Source organism: Hemicordylus capensis, chromosome 9, assembly GCF_027244095.1.
Source record: "Hemicordylus capensis ecotype Gifberg chromosome 9, rHemCap1.1.pri, whole genome shotgun sequence".
Classification (NCBI taxonomy): domain Eukaryota; kingdom Metazoa; phylum Chordata; class Lepidosauria; order Squamata; family Cordylidae; genus Hemicordylus; species Hemicordylus capensis.
Window position 1 is genome coordinate 19,869,080 of NC_069665.1, and position 17,421 is coordinate 19,886,500.

A 17,421-nucleotide genomic window follows, 5' to 3' on the forward strand; every position below is an offset into this window, starting at 1 on the left:
TACCCTATCAGACTAGCCAGCAAGACTGAAGATGTACCTGGGAACCCCTCCTAAAAGCCTGCCAGGAGCAACAGCACACCTGTTGGGGAAGGATTCCTTCACAGCCTTGAAGCAACTGAGGTAAAGGCCCTGCTTCCAACCGTGACAATTCCCAATTCACACAAAATAGTAACACAAAACAGGGCCTGATGTGATGGCCATAGCTGGCATGGGGCTCATAACAGGGAGATGCAAAGTGCAATAGACATCCCACAGACAGCAGATGTCCCATTTCTAGATCATCCTCACAATGTCAAGTCATAACAAATATGTAGAAAAAGAATGGAATGACTAATAGAAACCTCAGCTAAGTGGGGAAAGACGCAGGGATTAGAAGAAGTGGAATGTGGACAGAGGGGCATGGGAGTGAAAGAGCAATAGACATGCAGGTAAAGCTCACAGCAATCACACATTAAGACAAATCACACTTCCAGAAGTCTCATGAGGTGCAGCTCTTCCTAGATTGTACCACTTCGGATTTCAGATGGGGATGGGATGGTGGTGAAACCACTTGTGGAAGAATGTTGCGCCAGCATGTAGCTGTTGCACTAGACTCGTGTTGTGCAGTTACACACATTCTGTGCAACAGTTAAGCAACCTGTGGCATTCCTCATCTGTTTTAAAGGGAACTTTGGGGCAAGAGCACACTTCTCCAAATCCCTGCTTTTTAGTGCAACTATGAGATCTCCTAATGTTTGCACAACTTTGTTGCACAAGGGCTTTGTTATTCAGGATATCAGCCATTATGTTCGAATGCTCTCAGCTTAAAAACAAAACACTCCCAGCATGTAGAAAGCTAGGATATCAAGGAAAACTAGTTTCACTTTCTCCCTATATTCACGGATCTTATAATATGGCTGAGTATTCACATGGCTGTCTGGGAAGTACACTCCAGAAAGGGCTGTACCATTTTGGATTTCTGAATGTGTAGTTCAACTGTTCAAATAATATTTTAGCCCCACCCCCCACCCACCCCAGGCCACTTTGCAGTGTGTCCATTAATGAAGTCCAGCCCCAGGAAAGGGGGTAATTGTTGTATTACATTCAGTCCCCTCCCCACTCTGTTTCTGGTATTTGAGCACAAACCCTGAGAAGCGGGGGTTAAAGTGCAATTTTAACTCCTCCCCGCCACCTCCCCCATCAGTGGTTTTCATAAGCATAAGGAGGCTTATTTAGAGATCTAAATATAATGCTAAAACTTTCATTCACAACATATACTGGATAAACGTCCCCTTAATGAAAACAAAACCCACAAATACAAGCCATCTTGAATGAAAACAAAGTGTTAAAAATACCTGTCTGGATTTTCTCTTGAAAATCAGTCATTGAGAATCATCTGTCAGTAAGACAAAATTAATTACTACATGTGAAATGGAGAAAATCAACATAAATTTAAATATAGCATATTATTACAAAAGCTTAAGTAATCCTATTATCTATTACTGAAACATGCGTATAGTCTTAAATACCCTCCTCCCGCCTTCTCCCGCTCCAAGATTACTAACATTCCATCATCCGATTTAATAAAAATGTTCTGATGTCTTGAAATTCCAGTGTTTTGGGAACAAAAACTGTCTGTAAAATATAGTAACTTGCAAAATTCAGGCATCTTTTTGACTGTTTTGGTGGTAATGGAGAAACCAATTTAATTCAAGTGTGTCTACAAATCTACACCAGCTGGGTCAGCTTGCAGACTAATTCACACAACCACTCTACGCATTGCTGGCCAGCATTTTACACCCCAGATTCTATGTCACTTTAATCATTCTTTGCAAAACCAAGTTGGCATGGCTCCACTCAGAAAGAAGGTTTGTGGAATCATTCATAATTATTGTGATGAAGGTTCCTGAAAATCCATTGCCATGTGCATAGAATACAATACTCTGGGCAGAACGAAAATATATATATATATATACCAGCTGACATCCTGCCTAAATTTACTCGAGGAAGCTGCATTGAAATTAAATGGACAAGTCCATTTAACTTGTCTTTTTAAATTCAATGAGACATCCTCGAGTAGATTTAGTCAAAATGTACCCAGCTATTTGCACAGTTGGTTGTGTGAACTGACTGTGATCAATCCTGCATTCCAAATACAAAATGTCACTCCCAATATGTATATTGTTACCCCAAATATGGCCAGGATTGGGTCAAGATACTGAGCCACACAGTCACACTACATGGTTCAGAGATGTGCTCTGAAGAATGATGCTGGAACGGAACCCTTACAGGTGCTCTTTACAGCATATTTACAGAGGCACAACTGTATGATACACTCCCTGACACTGCAAGAGATCTTGGTTTCACAAAGACCCAGTTCAGACATACAAGTTAGCTTGAGTTAAGCATGGCCGAGGGTTCAGTTCTTAACTCCAAATCACACCGCAGAGGTTAACCAAATCATGGAGAGCCAAACTCCAGTTGAAGGAGAGGGGAGCCCCTCCCGGTTTCCCGGTTGCTGAGGGACATCCCTGACACCTCTACGATTGTAGTTTGGAATAGGCATGAAACTGCGGCTACAGGTGAGTCAGCATTTGGGTGTAACGTTTTGGTGGCAAAACCTCAGTTGTTGGAGGCAAAACTTAGAGATTAACTGAAGGTTCCAATTGGAGTTTGGTGAGGCAAACCGGAGTTACCTTTTGGTCCGTAACCACGGTTTTGCGCTCTCGGGCTTATGGCAGTTACAATTTTGGCCAGCTGTAACTGTCGTTATCCTGCATATCTGAACTCAGCCTAATACTCCTAACAATGTTGTCACCACAAGCAACCATTTGAGTTTCTTGCAGGGTTGGGTTGTCTCTCTCCACCATCACACAGGGAACTAACATGGACTTCTTCAAGTCGGGGGTGGCAGAGTGGACTGTGCCTTCGGAAATCAATTCACATGGCACTTCTGCAGCTATGGATCAACACTGCTGAAGTGAATTGAGCCTGGTCCTCAGGGGCCAGACTACAACACAGGATAGTTTGATGCACGTTGCATCTCTGACACTAAAGTACCACCAGTGGGGCAGGGCAGGTAGGTTAAGTCTAAGCTGAGGGAGTATCAGGTGCCAGTGAAGAATCTGGTAGCAGTGACCCAAGCGCTTTATTCTCTGCACCACTAGAATAGCTTGTGGGTGGAAAAAATGGCTGGCTTGCACTGTGCTTCTTCACAGCACCACTTTGGAGACATTCGCTGATGTCTCTGAGATGAGTCGATCGTCTCAGAGACGTCAGGTGACATGGGGAGCCAATAGGGGCTCTGCTAGCCTTTAGGCTTGGCTCCCCAGTTTGAGCAACTCATCACTAAGAAGCATCATGTAGACTTCTGTGCCTCAACTTGCCTGCCTCCTCTCTGCTGCCTTCCAGAACTTGAGCTTCTGCCTATGTTGGACCATATCTGCTACTTCTGACTCCTCTGATATTTGTCTGCTCTTCCCAGGTCCCAACCTCTTTTTGACTTGGACCTGACTCTGGCTCTATGGACTCATGATTGACATTTTTGGACTTAGAGTGCTCTCCAAATCTGGGGATAGCTCAATGGTGGAGCATCTGCTTTGCATGCAGAAGGTCCCAGGTACAATGCCTGGCAGCATCTCCAGGTAGGGCTGGGCAAGATTCCTGTCTGAAACTTTGGAGAGTCACTGCCAGTGAATGTAGACATTCACTGGCAGAAGGACATTCTACTGAGCTAGAAGGATCAACAATCTGATTTGGAATAAGACAGCTTCCAGTGTTCCTCTGCTGCTGTGTCTAAACCTGCTGGGGCCTGACAGGGAGGAAACAGGAAACCCTAACCACTCCAGTTGTATTCAGAGATTCTATATTGGCATTACAAGGTATACAAGAAGGGCGATTATCATAATGTCCCCGAGCAAACTTCATTTTGTTTTTATGCAAAGCTGGGGTTGGCCTAAACAATTAAATCAATTGTGGCAAATACATTAAACCTGCATCTTAATTTGACAGGTGAATTTAGTACTGGGGTGCATTTTAAAAGGGCTTCTTGACTTTTAGAAGGCAATGTGTGTTAATGTTTCTATGAGATTCCTTGGGGGAGGACATTAGATGCATTTTGTATTGCATTGTGCTTGTGGCGGTGAAGCCTCACCACAAACAGTGCATATGTCAGGCAGGAGAAAGAGTTGAGTGGGAAGACAGTGTTCATGAGAAAGAGAAATGGGAAAGACGAGAGGAAAACTGGAGAGGAAAATAGATTTTTCCAGGAAAAAGAATTCAAAAGTGGACCACCTTTCCAATCAGGCTTGCCATTTTTTTTAATTTATTTTTTTTGCAACCTGCTCCTATGCTTTTAACTGCAGCCTAACAGACAGAAATTAAGCAAGTGAAGCTTTTCTCATCATTAATGGCAGGGAAAAATTCACTTGATCTCCATGTCCAGTAGGTTTTCACCTGCTAAATTTCTCTGTGTCAGAAAACGCTATTAAAGGTGCAGAAGAGAGCCAGAACTAATTTACAAACTAATGCAATATGGGCAGATCAGTACGTCACCACTTGCTATACTAACTGACACTGCTGGGGGTGGGGGTTCCATCCCAGACATTTGTGCTTGAGCACCTGAGAGGAGGAGTGAGAAAACTGCAGGCTGGCAGGATCAACCTGGTTGTTGTTGTTGGTTTTTTGTTTTTTTGTTTTTGGTTTTGTGTTGTTTTTAAACATACTAGATCTCTGAGGTCCATCAGCCAGGGCCAGGTACAAAATAATGGTGGCAGTGGAGGGGGGAGCCAATTACCATATTTACCTGAACTCAAGACTGAGGCTTTTCCCCCAAGTTCTTTGATGTTAGAAATGGGGGGGAGGGGGTTGTCATAAATTCAGAGAACTCTTCCTTTCAGGTAAATACAGGTACAGCCTTTTTTTAAAAAAGAGGATAATTTTAAATTCAGTATTGTTTTATTTATTTGTTTGTTTGTTTGTCTGTTTATCTATCTATTTATTTATCAAATTTATACCCCGCCCAAACTTACGTCTCTGGGCGGCCAAGAGTTGTCTTTGATTTATGTAAACATGGTACTTGTGAGGGTCATGACAAGGGTAAGATGGAGAAATCCTGTATATGCCACCCTGAGCTCCTTGGAGAAACAGTGGAATACATATGAAATCAATCAATAAATCCACAACGCAGGCACATACATAGCTGATTATACTCGTGGAGGTTCAAACTTGGGTCATTACGGGACAGTTTGCCATGACAGCATTTGAGATCTCTTGATATGGGTCACTTATAAAATAATCCGCCCCCGTACTCTCTCAAAATAATATCTAAAATATTCTTGCTGCCATATTATGGATTGATTACCAACAACTCGCTCTTCTGCATATATCAGCCCCGGCCCCTCGTAACTCTCCCTATCTGTACAGAAGGCACAGCAGTTCTGTGATCTTCTTAAACACTGCTGACTTCAGCCACCTTTCAACAGTGTCCCTTCTCTGAGAACAATTCCTGATTACAAGGGATAAGATTCCAGCTTGGCCTCAAAATTCCAGTCTGATACTTACAGGGCTTAGTGAGAACTGGTTTATGGCAGAAGCATTATGTTTTTAATGTAGCCTGGATGAATTTTAGCTTCTTTTTCTATCCCTTCCCCCCAGAAGACTATTCTAGCTTAGAATTGAAGATTTTAATATCGCACAATAAAACCAGAGAAGCGTGTGTCGAAAAAGCACAGAGGACTCTGATTCTGTGACAATGTGATGGATACTGGACTTTGACCGGAGAGCCAGAAAGCAAGTCACTTGTGGAAGTTACTAATACTCAACTAAGTGGCCTCGTAGGGTTTGGGATAGACAATGGGATGGCACCTAAAGTATGAGAAGTATAGTTCATTTATCCAGCTTTTTTTAAAAAAGTAAAACACTTTATGGATTTTGGATATAGATATATAGAGAGAAAGAGTTAGGGTTGATTCCAACTCTCCTAATCCCCAGCCAAAGGGGACTGCATCTGGGGATGATGGAAGTTGTAGTCAACAACATCTGGGAATCCCTGTTACAGGGAACACTAGTGGGAGGTGAAGTGGCTGCATCCTTCCTCTCTCACTATTTTCAACCCTTATACGGGACAGGTGTGCTTGCCAAGTAGACATATGGCAATCCTACTTGTCCCCAACAAAAAAGTGAAGGGTCAGTCCCTAGGGAGTCTATTCCAGTGGCAGATCTAGGGTGGTTCCCCAAACAACAATGTGAAACACCATGTGGGATATGGTTTGTCACCACAATCTAAGTTTGCACTTGGTCATAAAACTGCACTCCAGAGAACGTGCTGGGCAATTTCCAATTTATTGTGGGTAAATCTGCAGATGCTTAGGAATCAAACAGCCAAGCCACAAACAGGTCTAAATGTGTCTTTATGGGCACCATCCACAGAGTGTACTCTTGCCAACAGGAGCCTCTGGTTGCCAAAGTCAGAAAATGCCCAATAATGCAAGTACTCTATTTTAGCTTTCTTGTCTTTTCCCACTAAATACACTTATAAAAATGAACAACAACAGCCAAGAACAATTGTAAGCTTAATAACAGTTGAAGAATATTCAGCAGATGGTTCCATCTAGACTCAACTAATTGCTGGCCAAGCAATCTAAATCCCAGTTGTAGACAAGGATGCATAAACAAAATTTGATATCGATGAATAGGGAGAGTGGAAGAGTGGTGACAAATAAGAGAAACTGAGGATGGCATCTGTCTCAGCTGTAATTGTGTTACTGTTTGTGAATATGGCTAATGCACAAATTCATAATAGACGAGTTTCAGATTTCACACCGGTATTGATCCTGTTGAGCTCATGATGTCCAAGGACCAAGAACGATGATTCTTAAGATACCACTGATTTAGGATGTAAGTCTTTTCTTCAAGTGGTTAGTGGATGCACTGCCACCACTTATCTTGATGTTGTTTTACTTTTTATAGCAGCAGGGTGATAAGGAAGCAGGCAGGCATGGCTGCTTTATACAAAAGGGATCTCCTTACCCAGAATTCTTAGTGGCTACCCTACTTGTGGCTCCCTCTCTGGAATTTGCACATTGCTAGAGTTAGTAGTGAGCATCCAGTCACAGAACTGGATATTGTTCTTCATTGCCCATATACCTGAAAGGTGTGCTAAGAAGGCCCTGCCCAGCATCATCAGCTTCAAAGCTTATGAGGCTTTGTGATAGCATCATAAACCTTAAAGTTGCTTTGGGTCAACTCGCCTTCACCATTCTGATGCCTATGGGTACTCACCAATGTCCACTACATCCCTCGGTTCCTTGAACCTGCACTGAACCTGCCTGTTGTGTGATCTATTTATATGGGGAAAACCTTGGGGGAGACACAGACAATAACAGAAAACCCCACAGAAAACAGATAGCGTAGGCAAAATAGTTCTCTCCTTGTGGCCAAGCTTAGGAATGAGAACCAATAATTCCTACTTGCCCCTCTGTGGACTGCCCAAAATTGGGTGGGCTGACGAGCACAATTTATTTATTTATTTATTCAATTTATATACTGCCCTTCCTGAAGTGGCTCAGGGCAGTCGATCTCTGCTTCCAATAGTTCCATCATTTACCCATCTTCTGATGACTCAGACATTTTAGCCAAGTGTTCCGGTTGCACTCTAGGACCTTATAAACATGGATCTACATTCCATGTTCCCTTTCTCCTTCACTGTATTGAAGACAGCTGTTTTAGAGAAAGAAAAACTGGAAGACAAGCACACTATCTTACCACCTGCAGCGAAAGGTCGTAGATGCTTTCTACCTAAGCCCAGGCTGTACTTCCCATATTGTTCAAACATGCTCATTATTAACTGCCAACTGTACACGTAACTAAATTAAAATTGGCTCGATGCTAACGAAACATAGCAAATTGAGACAGAATCAGGTCAGACTTCTGTTTGAATTATCTCACAGAGTTTCTAACCTGGCATGTTCCTTAAAACACTAACCCCCCCTCCTGCCCCCACCACTACTAATCAAAGAATATACAGAATGGACAAGAAAACTAGAAATATATTTCCATTTGGCCAGTATATGCTTCCAGATTGTTTCAAGGAGGCTTGTACAAGAAAGGTGCACACTGAACATTCTTAAATTTAAGCATGAAGGAGTTACAGTATTGCAGTCTTATTCATCACCACCTTTGACTGCAAAACATTTATATTTTCACACTATTAATTAGTCTCAGACTAAATGTATCAATAAACATACTAACTCTGGATAAAACCATCTGAGCCAACGCATCGATTCTTTATAATGTAAAAAAAATCCCTACACACAGCTATGTATTCTCTATGCAAAATCTAACATTTTCCATGTTGGGCTGAAAGTCACTATTGATTGGTATCATAAGCTCGTCAAGCGTTTGAAATAAGCGTTCCAAGGAAAGTTTGTAGTTAAGCATATGGTAAACCCGTCCAGTCCATATGACTGGTTGAACGCCGACCACTACTGTTGATACAATCTTCCCTCAATATTATGACAGCAATTGTCAATGGAACTTAAATTGCTGTCAAACTTATCCGACTAACTTACAGCACAACAGTCAGAGAAAGCCAGCTCAGTGACTCAAGCCAATAAGACCCTTTCTCCCCCCCGCTCATTCATTCTACCCGCTTGTGAAAAGGCCCTTATGGATCTGTTTGTTGCTTCAGAAACTGGCAATATGAAAATTCAGCTTCCGGATGCATCTGTAGGATAAACAGGCTATATTCCAAGCCAATGTACATATAATTAAATGTTGTTCCTTTCAGGTCAGTTTTCCAGCACTTTCCCTTGATTTCTTCATCATGTTTGAAATGTGTAAGCACAGCTCCTCGTTACATCACTCGCAATTCCCCGCAATGTATATTTGTACAAGAAAAACAACAAGTTTATGTGAACACTCATGAGCACACATGTTGGGAGTCCCTGCCCTCAACATTGCCTTCACCTGTGCTGCCAGATAAGAAATGCAGGAAGCACACGATGCACCCTAACCCAGTGGCCACTGTGAGTAGACCCCCGAACTGGTCCATGAACCAGTTCGGACAGGTTTGGTGCTCGAACTGGACCAGAACTGGCCTGGCTGGTTCTGTGCACATCCGTATCCCATGAGACCTGCTACAAGGAGTAATATGAGGTGGAAGTGGACCGGTAGCACCTGACAGAAATCTGCTTGGCTAGGCTAGTTGCCGTGGTGCTGTCAATGTGACCAACAGATTTATAACCCCTTGCCCGAAGACCCGCAACCTTTTGCCCTTTGAGGGAAGTCTTCTCTGAAGAGCTAGATGAGCTCTTATGAGGCTGCAGGGCATGTAGGTGGGTATTTTGGAAGGGGGCTGAGGAAGCTGAAGGGGAGAAAGTATGGAAGGCTAGGCCCCAGGTTAGGGACTAGCCTAGAGACATGGCCTGGAGAGGAGGAGGGCTACCTGGGTGGATATTGAATCCCCTCCTCTTCAGTACTGAGGCCTCAACAACAGGTGTGGGTCCTAGTGGCAACCATCACCAACAAAAACCTTATAGCCAGGGCCAACTTAAGCCTACCGCAAGTACTGCAATTGCGGAGGGCGGGGGCTGCTGGGCACACTGTGCTACACACATCTCCTGGTATTTGTCTGTGGGATGGAGGGGCAGGCACAGACCTTTCCATCCATGTCATCGCCGCTGCCACCACGGCACACGCTGACAGTCTGCGGCTGCTCTTTAGACCCAAGCTGAGTAAGAGCAAGCGCCCCGCCCCACTGCCAAACAGGGCAGCCACAGACTCAGAGTGACTCAGGGTGCATGAGAAGGCAGGTGAGAGCCCGTCTGTCTGCTCAGAGCTGAGCATGCGTTGGCATTAGTGGGCAAAGGAGTAGCCTACTCCATGCCAGACAGAGTGCTGTGAAAGCTTGCAGTTTTCAAAGCAAACTTGCCAGTAGTGAGTGGAGGAAGGCATTGGCCCCAGTGCCAGGAGCAAGGTTTCCTACCTCTTCCAGATGACTGCTGGTCACACTGAGTCGTGTGGGATGGGGCTGCCTGGAGATGCTATGGAGGAGGGTGTGTATGGTCACTTATAAGATCCATCTTTTCTGCTTTCCAGACTGTGAAATACCCTCCTCATTAGACTGCCACTTCTCCCTCCCCCCACTGCCCCCCAACTTAATACCCATCATGTGTTTTGGAAAGAAAAGGGGGGGATGCAAAGCCTCTCTCTCTCTCTCTCTCCCTCTCCCTCTCCCTCTCCCTCTCCCTTCCCCTTCCCCTCTCCTTCCCTCCTCTGTTTGTTTCACTATCATGCATGTAATTATGATTTAGTAAAGATCCCAAATGTCCCACCCACTCCGTCCTCAGCCACTTCAGAGTCATCAGGCCACTTTCCCCTTGTTTAAGTTCCATCCCCTTTGCCAGAAGTTGTAGTGGAACTCTTCTCCACCCCATCCTTCCTTTCCCCCACTTTCTCTTCCTCACCCCACAACATTTCATAAGGGAAAAAGAGGAGGTGTGCTTCCCCACCACCGGTAACTTTCATACTCAGAAAGGGGAGATAATTGAAGCCATCCTCATGATTTTGTTTTGCAGTTATCCTAACAATCAGCTTCCTTACCCTTCTGCCCAAATTCTCTAATTTTCCCCCCTGTTTCTGAGCAGTGTTCACAAATATGGTTCAGAGCTGTGGGCACAAGTCAGCATGCACCCATAGAGGCAGGACTCGGGGGGGGGGGGGAGAGAAGAAGCCACCACTGCCTCCGCCACTGACATAGTGGTTTCTCCCCCTGAATAGTAGTGTGTCAACCTCGCTAGGAATGGCAGATCATTTCTATAAGATTCCTAGTTGTAGCAAGTTTACTGTGACTGCAAGCCCTTCTCCAGGGTCTCAGGCAGAGAGAAGTCTAAGGAAGACTTATTCTCTCTCAGCCTTGGTACCTGAGAATCAATTTTACTGGAAATGCTGGGTTGGAACCTGGCACTTGCTGCATGCAAAGCAGGGGCTCTTTCCCATAAGCTTGCCCCCAAATGTAGGAAACTGCCTTGTACTGAGTCAGGACTTTGGTCCACCTAGTCAAGTATTATCTACTCTGACTGGCAGCAGCTCTTTAAGCTCCTCCCCAGCCAGCTGAGAAGCCAGCTGAATGGTGGCCTGGGTCCAGCCCCGTTCGGCGGCCCCCTCCAGATACGACTGTGTGCATGATGTCACGTGCACGGGAGTGTGGCAGGGGCCTGGGCAAACTCTCCATTGGCTATTTCAGGCAGCACCAGCTGCCCAATTGGACGTTTTTCCCTTTCTCTCCCTCCAGACCCTAAGCCTAAGCCTCTCTGGAGGGACAGAAAGGGAAAACGTCTTATAGGGCAGCCGGTGTTGCCTGAAATAACTGACGGAGAGTTTGCCTGGGCTCTCGGCAGCCCGAGCATGGGAGCGGCGAGTACGAGCCATGGGGCTTCAGTGGCCCTTTTCATTGGCGACCCAGGTTCCTTGAACCTGTTGGCACAATGGTGTCTCCGCTCCGTCCCCAGCTCTGCTACCCAATAGCCTTGCAGCTAGAGATCCAACCTGGGACCTTCTGAATGCAAAGTGTATGTTCTGCACACTGATTTCCTTTGGATAATGATATGCAGTGTGAAGACGTCCTTCCTTTTTTGCATCCGAAATCTCCTGCCTATCAGATTCATTGGATGACACCTGCAATGAAGATGAGGCAGATGGAAAGGAGAAGCTGCTTAGAAGCTGTCCTCTTTCTTTTCTTCTAGATTGTTACCAACTTAGCCAAGGCAGAGGAGCAGCCAAGGGAGACAGGGATCAAGGTGCTAACAACCTCCCCACTCTTTAGCCCAAAGGAAATTATAGCAAAATATTACTTATTCAACCATACAATTTAAAGGTATAAAACTATGAACAGGAAATATTTATCTGATTCTCTGGAAAATAAAAGGAAGAAGCAGGTCATTTTCTTGTACACACAATATGCTTATCTGTGATTATCAAGGATTGGCTGTACATAGGGACATAGGGGCCCCCAAACAGGAGTGGAGCCACCATAGCGTGAATGGGTTCAAAGAACCGATGCCGCTGTGCTCAGGGGCCATGCATTGCACTCTAGCTATGCCCTCTGCACCTGAAATTAGGTGCACGGTGAGTGGTTTTGCTCTCAAATGGGGGCGTGAAGCCCTGTTTGTGAGCAAAACCACGCCCCTTGTGCCTGACGTCAGATGCTAATGTCTGATGTCAGACACAGGGGCGTGGCTAGGGGGGCTGTTGGCAGCGGGCTGAACCGGGGCCACTGCTGATCTCCCTACACGCCTGGCCCCAAACCTAATTTTGCAGAAGCACCCCAAAACTCCTAGAACCGGCACTAGCACACAAACACACACACTAAACACTTTTGACATGGTCCAAAAGTTCACAGTGGTCTAATGTTGCGGAATGTCCCATGCTCACAATGGGAAATTTCACTACATATGTGAAACGTGGCATGATTCCCAAGAACCACGTAGTGTCTGCTTGCATGGAACACCACGTCCATAACAGAGCTCCAGTAAGCACACTAAAACCACTGGATTTGGTGTATTATTTGGAATTATTAAGACTACCTAGTTCCATGGGAGTATACTTAACATCATGGCTGAAGTTATATATTCTCTTGACATCATACTGACATCCTAAACATATTTATAGGGAAAGAAGTCCTTTTGATTACAGTGAAGCTTGCACTTAGGTGGCCTTAGGATCAGGGTATGAGTATGTCAAAATAGACTTAATTTTGTGATAAATGATCTTTGGAACCAGTTGCTTCAGCTCTGTGCTATTACTCACATACATTTGTGTTTATGGGATAAGGCTCTTAACTGGTTCAAAGGTTCATCCGCAAAGTTTTCTCAAGAATCCCCCATCTTGAAATCATCTAATTGGCAGTAAGCCCCATTGTGTAGTGGGACTTGCTTCCAAGTAAAAGTACTTGAGATTGTGCCGAACTCTTGAGACATGAGTGATGAGGCCTACCAAGGTTTGCATCGGAGGAAGTGTTTTGAGAATATCTGCCAAATACAACATAGACCTAAAATCAAGTTTTACTGGCTCCGTTTTAGCAATTAAGACATGGACTATTAATACCGGCCATTTTCTTAAAATTAGCAAACATACTATTAATTTTGCCCATACTTTGTGAATCAAAAGGTATCATTCTAAATAAACAACGGGACCAACACCAACAAATAAAATTGATTTCCCCATTGAAGTACACATCTTTCTTCACTTTTCCTGAACAGGGAAAATGTATTGTTGGCATTGCCAGGTCTTTTTTCTTCCCACTCCATAAGACACTCCCAAGGAAGGCAATACTGTTGATATTAGGCAAATGTCTGGAAAGGTGCATCAAAATCTGCCAGAGATCCACATACAGGGCAAAAGTCAGAGTAAAAGGCAATATACCTCATTTGTTTGCAACTTTCCCTTTTCCATCAATAGCTCTTTTCTATGTTTGCATATCATTTAAAGAAATTACTGGTAAAGTAAGTCCAACTTAGAGTATTGGCATGGAATTCCACCATCTTTAGCAATACTGTACCTGTCACAAACACATTCCCTCATTAATATGAGTGGGTTTTTTATGATCATCAAATCGAGTTTCATTGAACAGACAGCATTTATTGACAACAGCCAAACCAAATGTCACCAAATCTGTCCTAGTTCTAGGGAATGCAGCTTGCTAGGATTTCAGGCAATGCATGAGCACTGGGTGAACTCAAACACTAGCACTCCCGCCATAAGCATTTGGGCCAGAGTCTCTGCCTGCAGTCTCATCACAGCATCCCTAGAATGCCAGTTTTCATCTGATGTTGCACTGGCATTGATGATGGGACACCCCATTCCAAGTACTAAAGTTTACAACTGCACTTCCGAGCTGAATTCTGTCATGTCAGAATGCACCATTTTTAAGGATTGCAGTGTAGAATGGGAAAGCCAAAAGCTCCAGGCCCTTTTACTACCAACACCACATCCAACATGAATATGTATAGAGGCGGTATAAAAATATGACTGATAGATAGATAGATAGATAGATAGATAGATAGATAGATAGATAGATAGAGTAGATAATCTGCGGTGGAAGCAGATGTGAGGTAGTGCAAGGCAGATTTGGCTCATGAGTGCTGAAAGTATATTCAACCTGCCCAGATCCAGGGGCACAAATGAGGCCTTACATGCTAGCAGCACAGCAAAGAAAATCTGTAAGAAGCACAGAACTGCAGCAGACCAAGTATTCATCTGGCCAGAGTAAGAATGATGGCTGCCAACAGGAATTATTTATAGGGATCATGGGAAATGGGAAACCAATTAGGAGACAGGGTCCATTAGCCACTGTTAATCAGGAGGGAAGCGATGTTTGATATGGTTCCAGACAGGCTGCTGACAAGAGGCCGAGGGCCAAACTACACATTACATTGGAGTCCGTATTCCCTCAATGTTGTTCTTCAAGGAAAAGCAGCCATTGGAGGCTCCAACAAGGAGCAGAGGTTGGGTGGAAGGGGATGCTTTACCCTTGTTTTTCCTTTCAAAATAATCTCCCCTCACGTTGCTTTTTCTGCACAGAAGGAGAAAGCTTTAGGGGCCTGTTCACTCCATACAAACAAGCCCCATGGTCTCTCAGCCAGGGGCGTAACTATAATAGGGCAAGAGGAGACAGTTGTCTGGGGGCCCACTGCCTTGGGGGCCCTCCCAGAGGCAAGTCACATGACTTACTCCCCCAGCGGTGCACCCGCCCGGGCTTCCTTCAGTTGTATTCATCCTCCGAAATGGATGTGAGTGTTAAGACCTGGAGCTACCAGAACAGCATGTCTTTCTCTAGTCCCATTCAGTGACTTGCATCGTCCACAATTTACAAAACCTTAAAAAAAATAATTTAGGATGATGTTATAGATAGATAGATAGATAGATAGAGAGAGAGAGAGAGAGAGAGAGAGAGAGAGAGAGAGAGAGAGAGAGAGATAGATAGATAGATAGATAGATAGATATTTACTATGCTTTTTGTTACCACTATTCAGCCTCATTTAAGATCTCTTTACTTCTGTGAGGGGGGCCCATTTTAAAATCTTGTCTCTGGGCCCACTCCAACCTTGCTCCGCCTCTGCTCTCAGCCCTTGAGTTAAGGTCACCAAAGCACTGGTCCTGAGTGCACAGAACTGTGGCTGAGTTCCTTGGAGAAAAGTGTCAAAGTCAAATCCTCCTACTATCCATAATTCTCTGCTCTGTAGCTGCCACGGACTGGGAAGATGCCAACATTCCCCTAATCACAACATTAGCAACGGGTCACACTACCTTAATTATGTAGACCAAAAACATGAGCAGGGACAGGTAAATATGCACATGAGCCAGCTCAGGTAACATGTATAAGCCGCCTTTCAGTGATTTCACTTGCAAAGCTGGTGTGAGGATGAAGATGCTAAGGCTGGTAAAACGCTATAGTAGAAGTGATATGGATGTCATAATTATTGTTGTTGTGAATAATACAGATCAATACAGATCACACAGTTGTATTTGGTGTTTCTTAGATAATCCACTAGACATGCAAAAGCAATCTCTAAAATACAAAACATTCTCTTGTGTGCATGTGTTCAAATACACATACTGGACATACATACATGTACACAAAATGGTTTATTGATTATTCAGAGAGACAGAAGTCATGAAAGAATGTTATACAAGACAGGTGGTTATATATCATTCTTTGACAAATTGTTTGCAATAATCTAAGTGTGTGTCTGTGTGTGTGTCTGTGTATGAGAGAGAGGGAGGGGTTGGGCAAGGTGGGGCAAAGATTAGTATGGAATCAACAGCAGAGGGAGAGAGAGAAGATGGATGGTTTAGATCTCTGCCGGAAGGTGATAATGTCACACCAGCCGTCACAATTTCAGCACATTGATGGTGGAATTCTCAGTCCCAGTCTGCTCTCCAGTACACAAAGAGGTACGTTCTGGCGCGGTAACAAAAGCCAATGTGGGTGGCAAGGTAGCTGCAAATTTAAGCATGAATGCTCTGGATGTGGGGGCTTGCACCTGATTACCAGATGCTTCAAGCAGATGGCCAGGGAGAAGAGAGAACAGTGCTCCTAGTAGCTTCGGTAGGGTTACAGAAAGCACCAACTCTTCCGAGATCAGCAATAATCCGTCCCTAGATGCAAATGTACCAAGGCAGGCTACTGTACAGATAACTTACATACATCCTGCTGCTGCTTCTTAGCGTTTTCTAATGGGAGTAAGAGATAACTAGTACACACACACAAACATAAACACCTGATTTTGGCTGAATAGTAGACTAGTTATAGTTTTTGGATAAAATTAGAACGGAGTTACATTACACAGTCTGTCTGGTCCTTTGCTCTTAAAACCTTCACATGTGCTAGGGTGCAGATGCCCCTCCAAAATGTGGATCATAATCCCACTTGGAGCTGCCCCACCAGATTATCTGGACTTTCTATTCATTTTCTTTCAGGAAATGATTAAACTGATAGTATTTAAAAGGCATGAGATGACATTCCCCTACCATTCTTCTGTGCCCTGAGTGATGAAATCAAGATATAGAACAGGGAAGAAATGGGAGTTGTGTTTATAAGAAAGATACCCCATGGAGGAATCATAGGAAGATGTTTAAATTGGTAATGTACATTCGCCCACAGAAGAGTTCTAAAGGCCTGGGTCACAATGACATTTTCAATGCTAGATTTTGCCTATGCAATTGTCTATGGACAGATGTGTGGGTGTGATAGGGTGTCCAGGGAAAGTAGCATATGAACAAGAGGTCAATAGAAAGACTTTCCCCACCATTTCCATGACAGCAGCAGTGTTTGGGGGCAAAATTACAATCTGAAGAATGTCTGCGAAATGTGCATATCTGGATATTTCAGATCTGTGGATTTTTAACCGTTGTAACCATTTTTAGATTGTGAGCCCTTTAGAGACAGGGAGCCATCTTATTTATTTAATATGTCTCTATGTAAACCGCTTTGGAAAGTTTTGTTGAAAAGCAGTATATAAATATTTGTTGCTTTTGTTGTTCTAATCATTTTTAATTGCTCTGTTTTAATTTTGGTATTTTAACTGCCCCCCCCCCGTTAATTGCCTAGAGATCATTTTCTTAGGTGGTACAGAAATGCAATAAATAAATAAATAAATACTCCCAATTTACACAGTACTTTCAGCACATGGTTTCATTCACAGGTCAGTTCGCACAGAGAACACAGCGGCCAAACATGGCAGTTTGTACGAGCCCGAGAGGGATGGATGTTCCATTAGTTAATATGGTGATGACTAAGTGATAAATCACGTATGGTTAGACCCTAGGACTGATCTGAAATGCTCACCCCAATCTCTCTGCCACATTCTCGGTGGCAAAAATGGAGGGGCAACACTAGAACACAGACAAGTCAATTTAGGATTGCCTCCAAAATGCTCATCA

At 44.0% G+C, this 17,421-nt stretch overlaps 1 protein-coding gene across 40 annotated transcripts in view; it reads right to left on the minus strand.

Moving 5' to 3' along the window:
* Positions 1-17,421, minus strand: part of ZNF536 (zinc finger protein 536) — a 658,276-nt gene that overhangs the window by 99,204 nt on the left and 541,651 nt on the right. Inside the window, exon 10 of one of the 40 annotated variants that reach the window (XM_053270785.1) lies at positions 1,335-1,375. The exons of the other annotated variants lie outside the window; for them this stretch is intronic. Coding sequence (XP_053126760.1) covers positions 1,362-1,375 — 14 coding nt within the window. The 3' untranslated portion in view covers positions 1,335-1,361. The remainder of the gene's footprint in view (positions 1-1,334; positions 1,376-17,421) is intronic. 40 annotated transcript variants of the gene reach the window in all.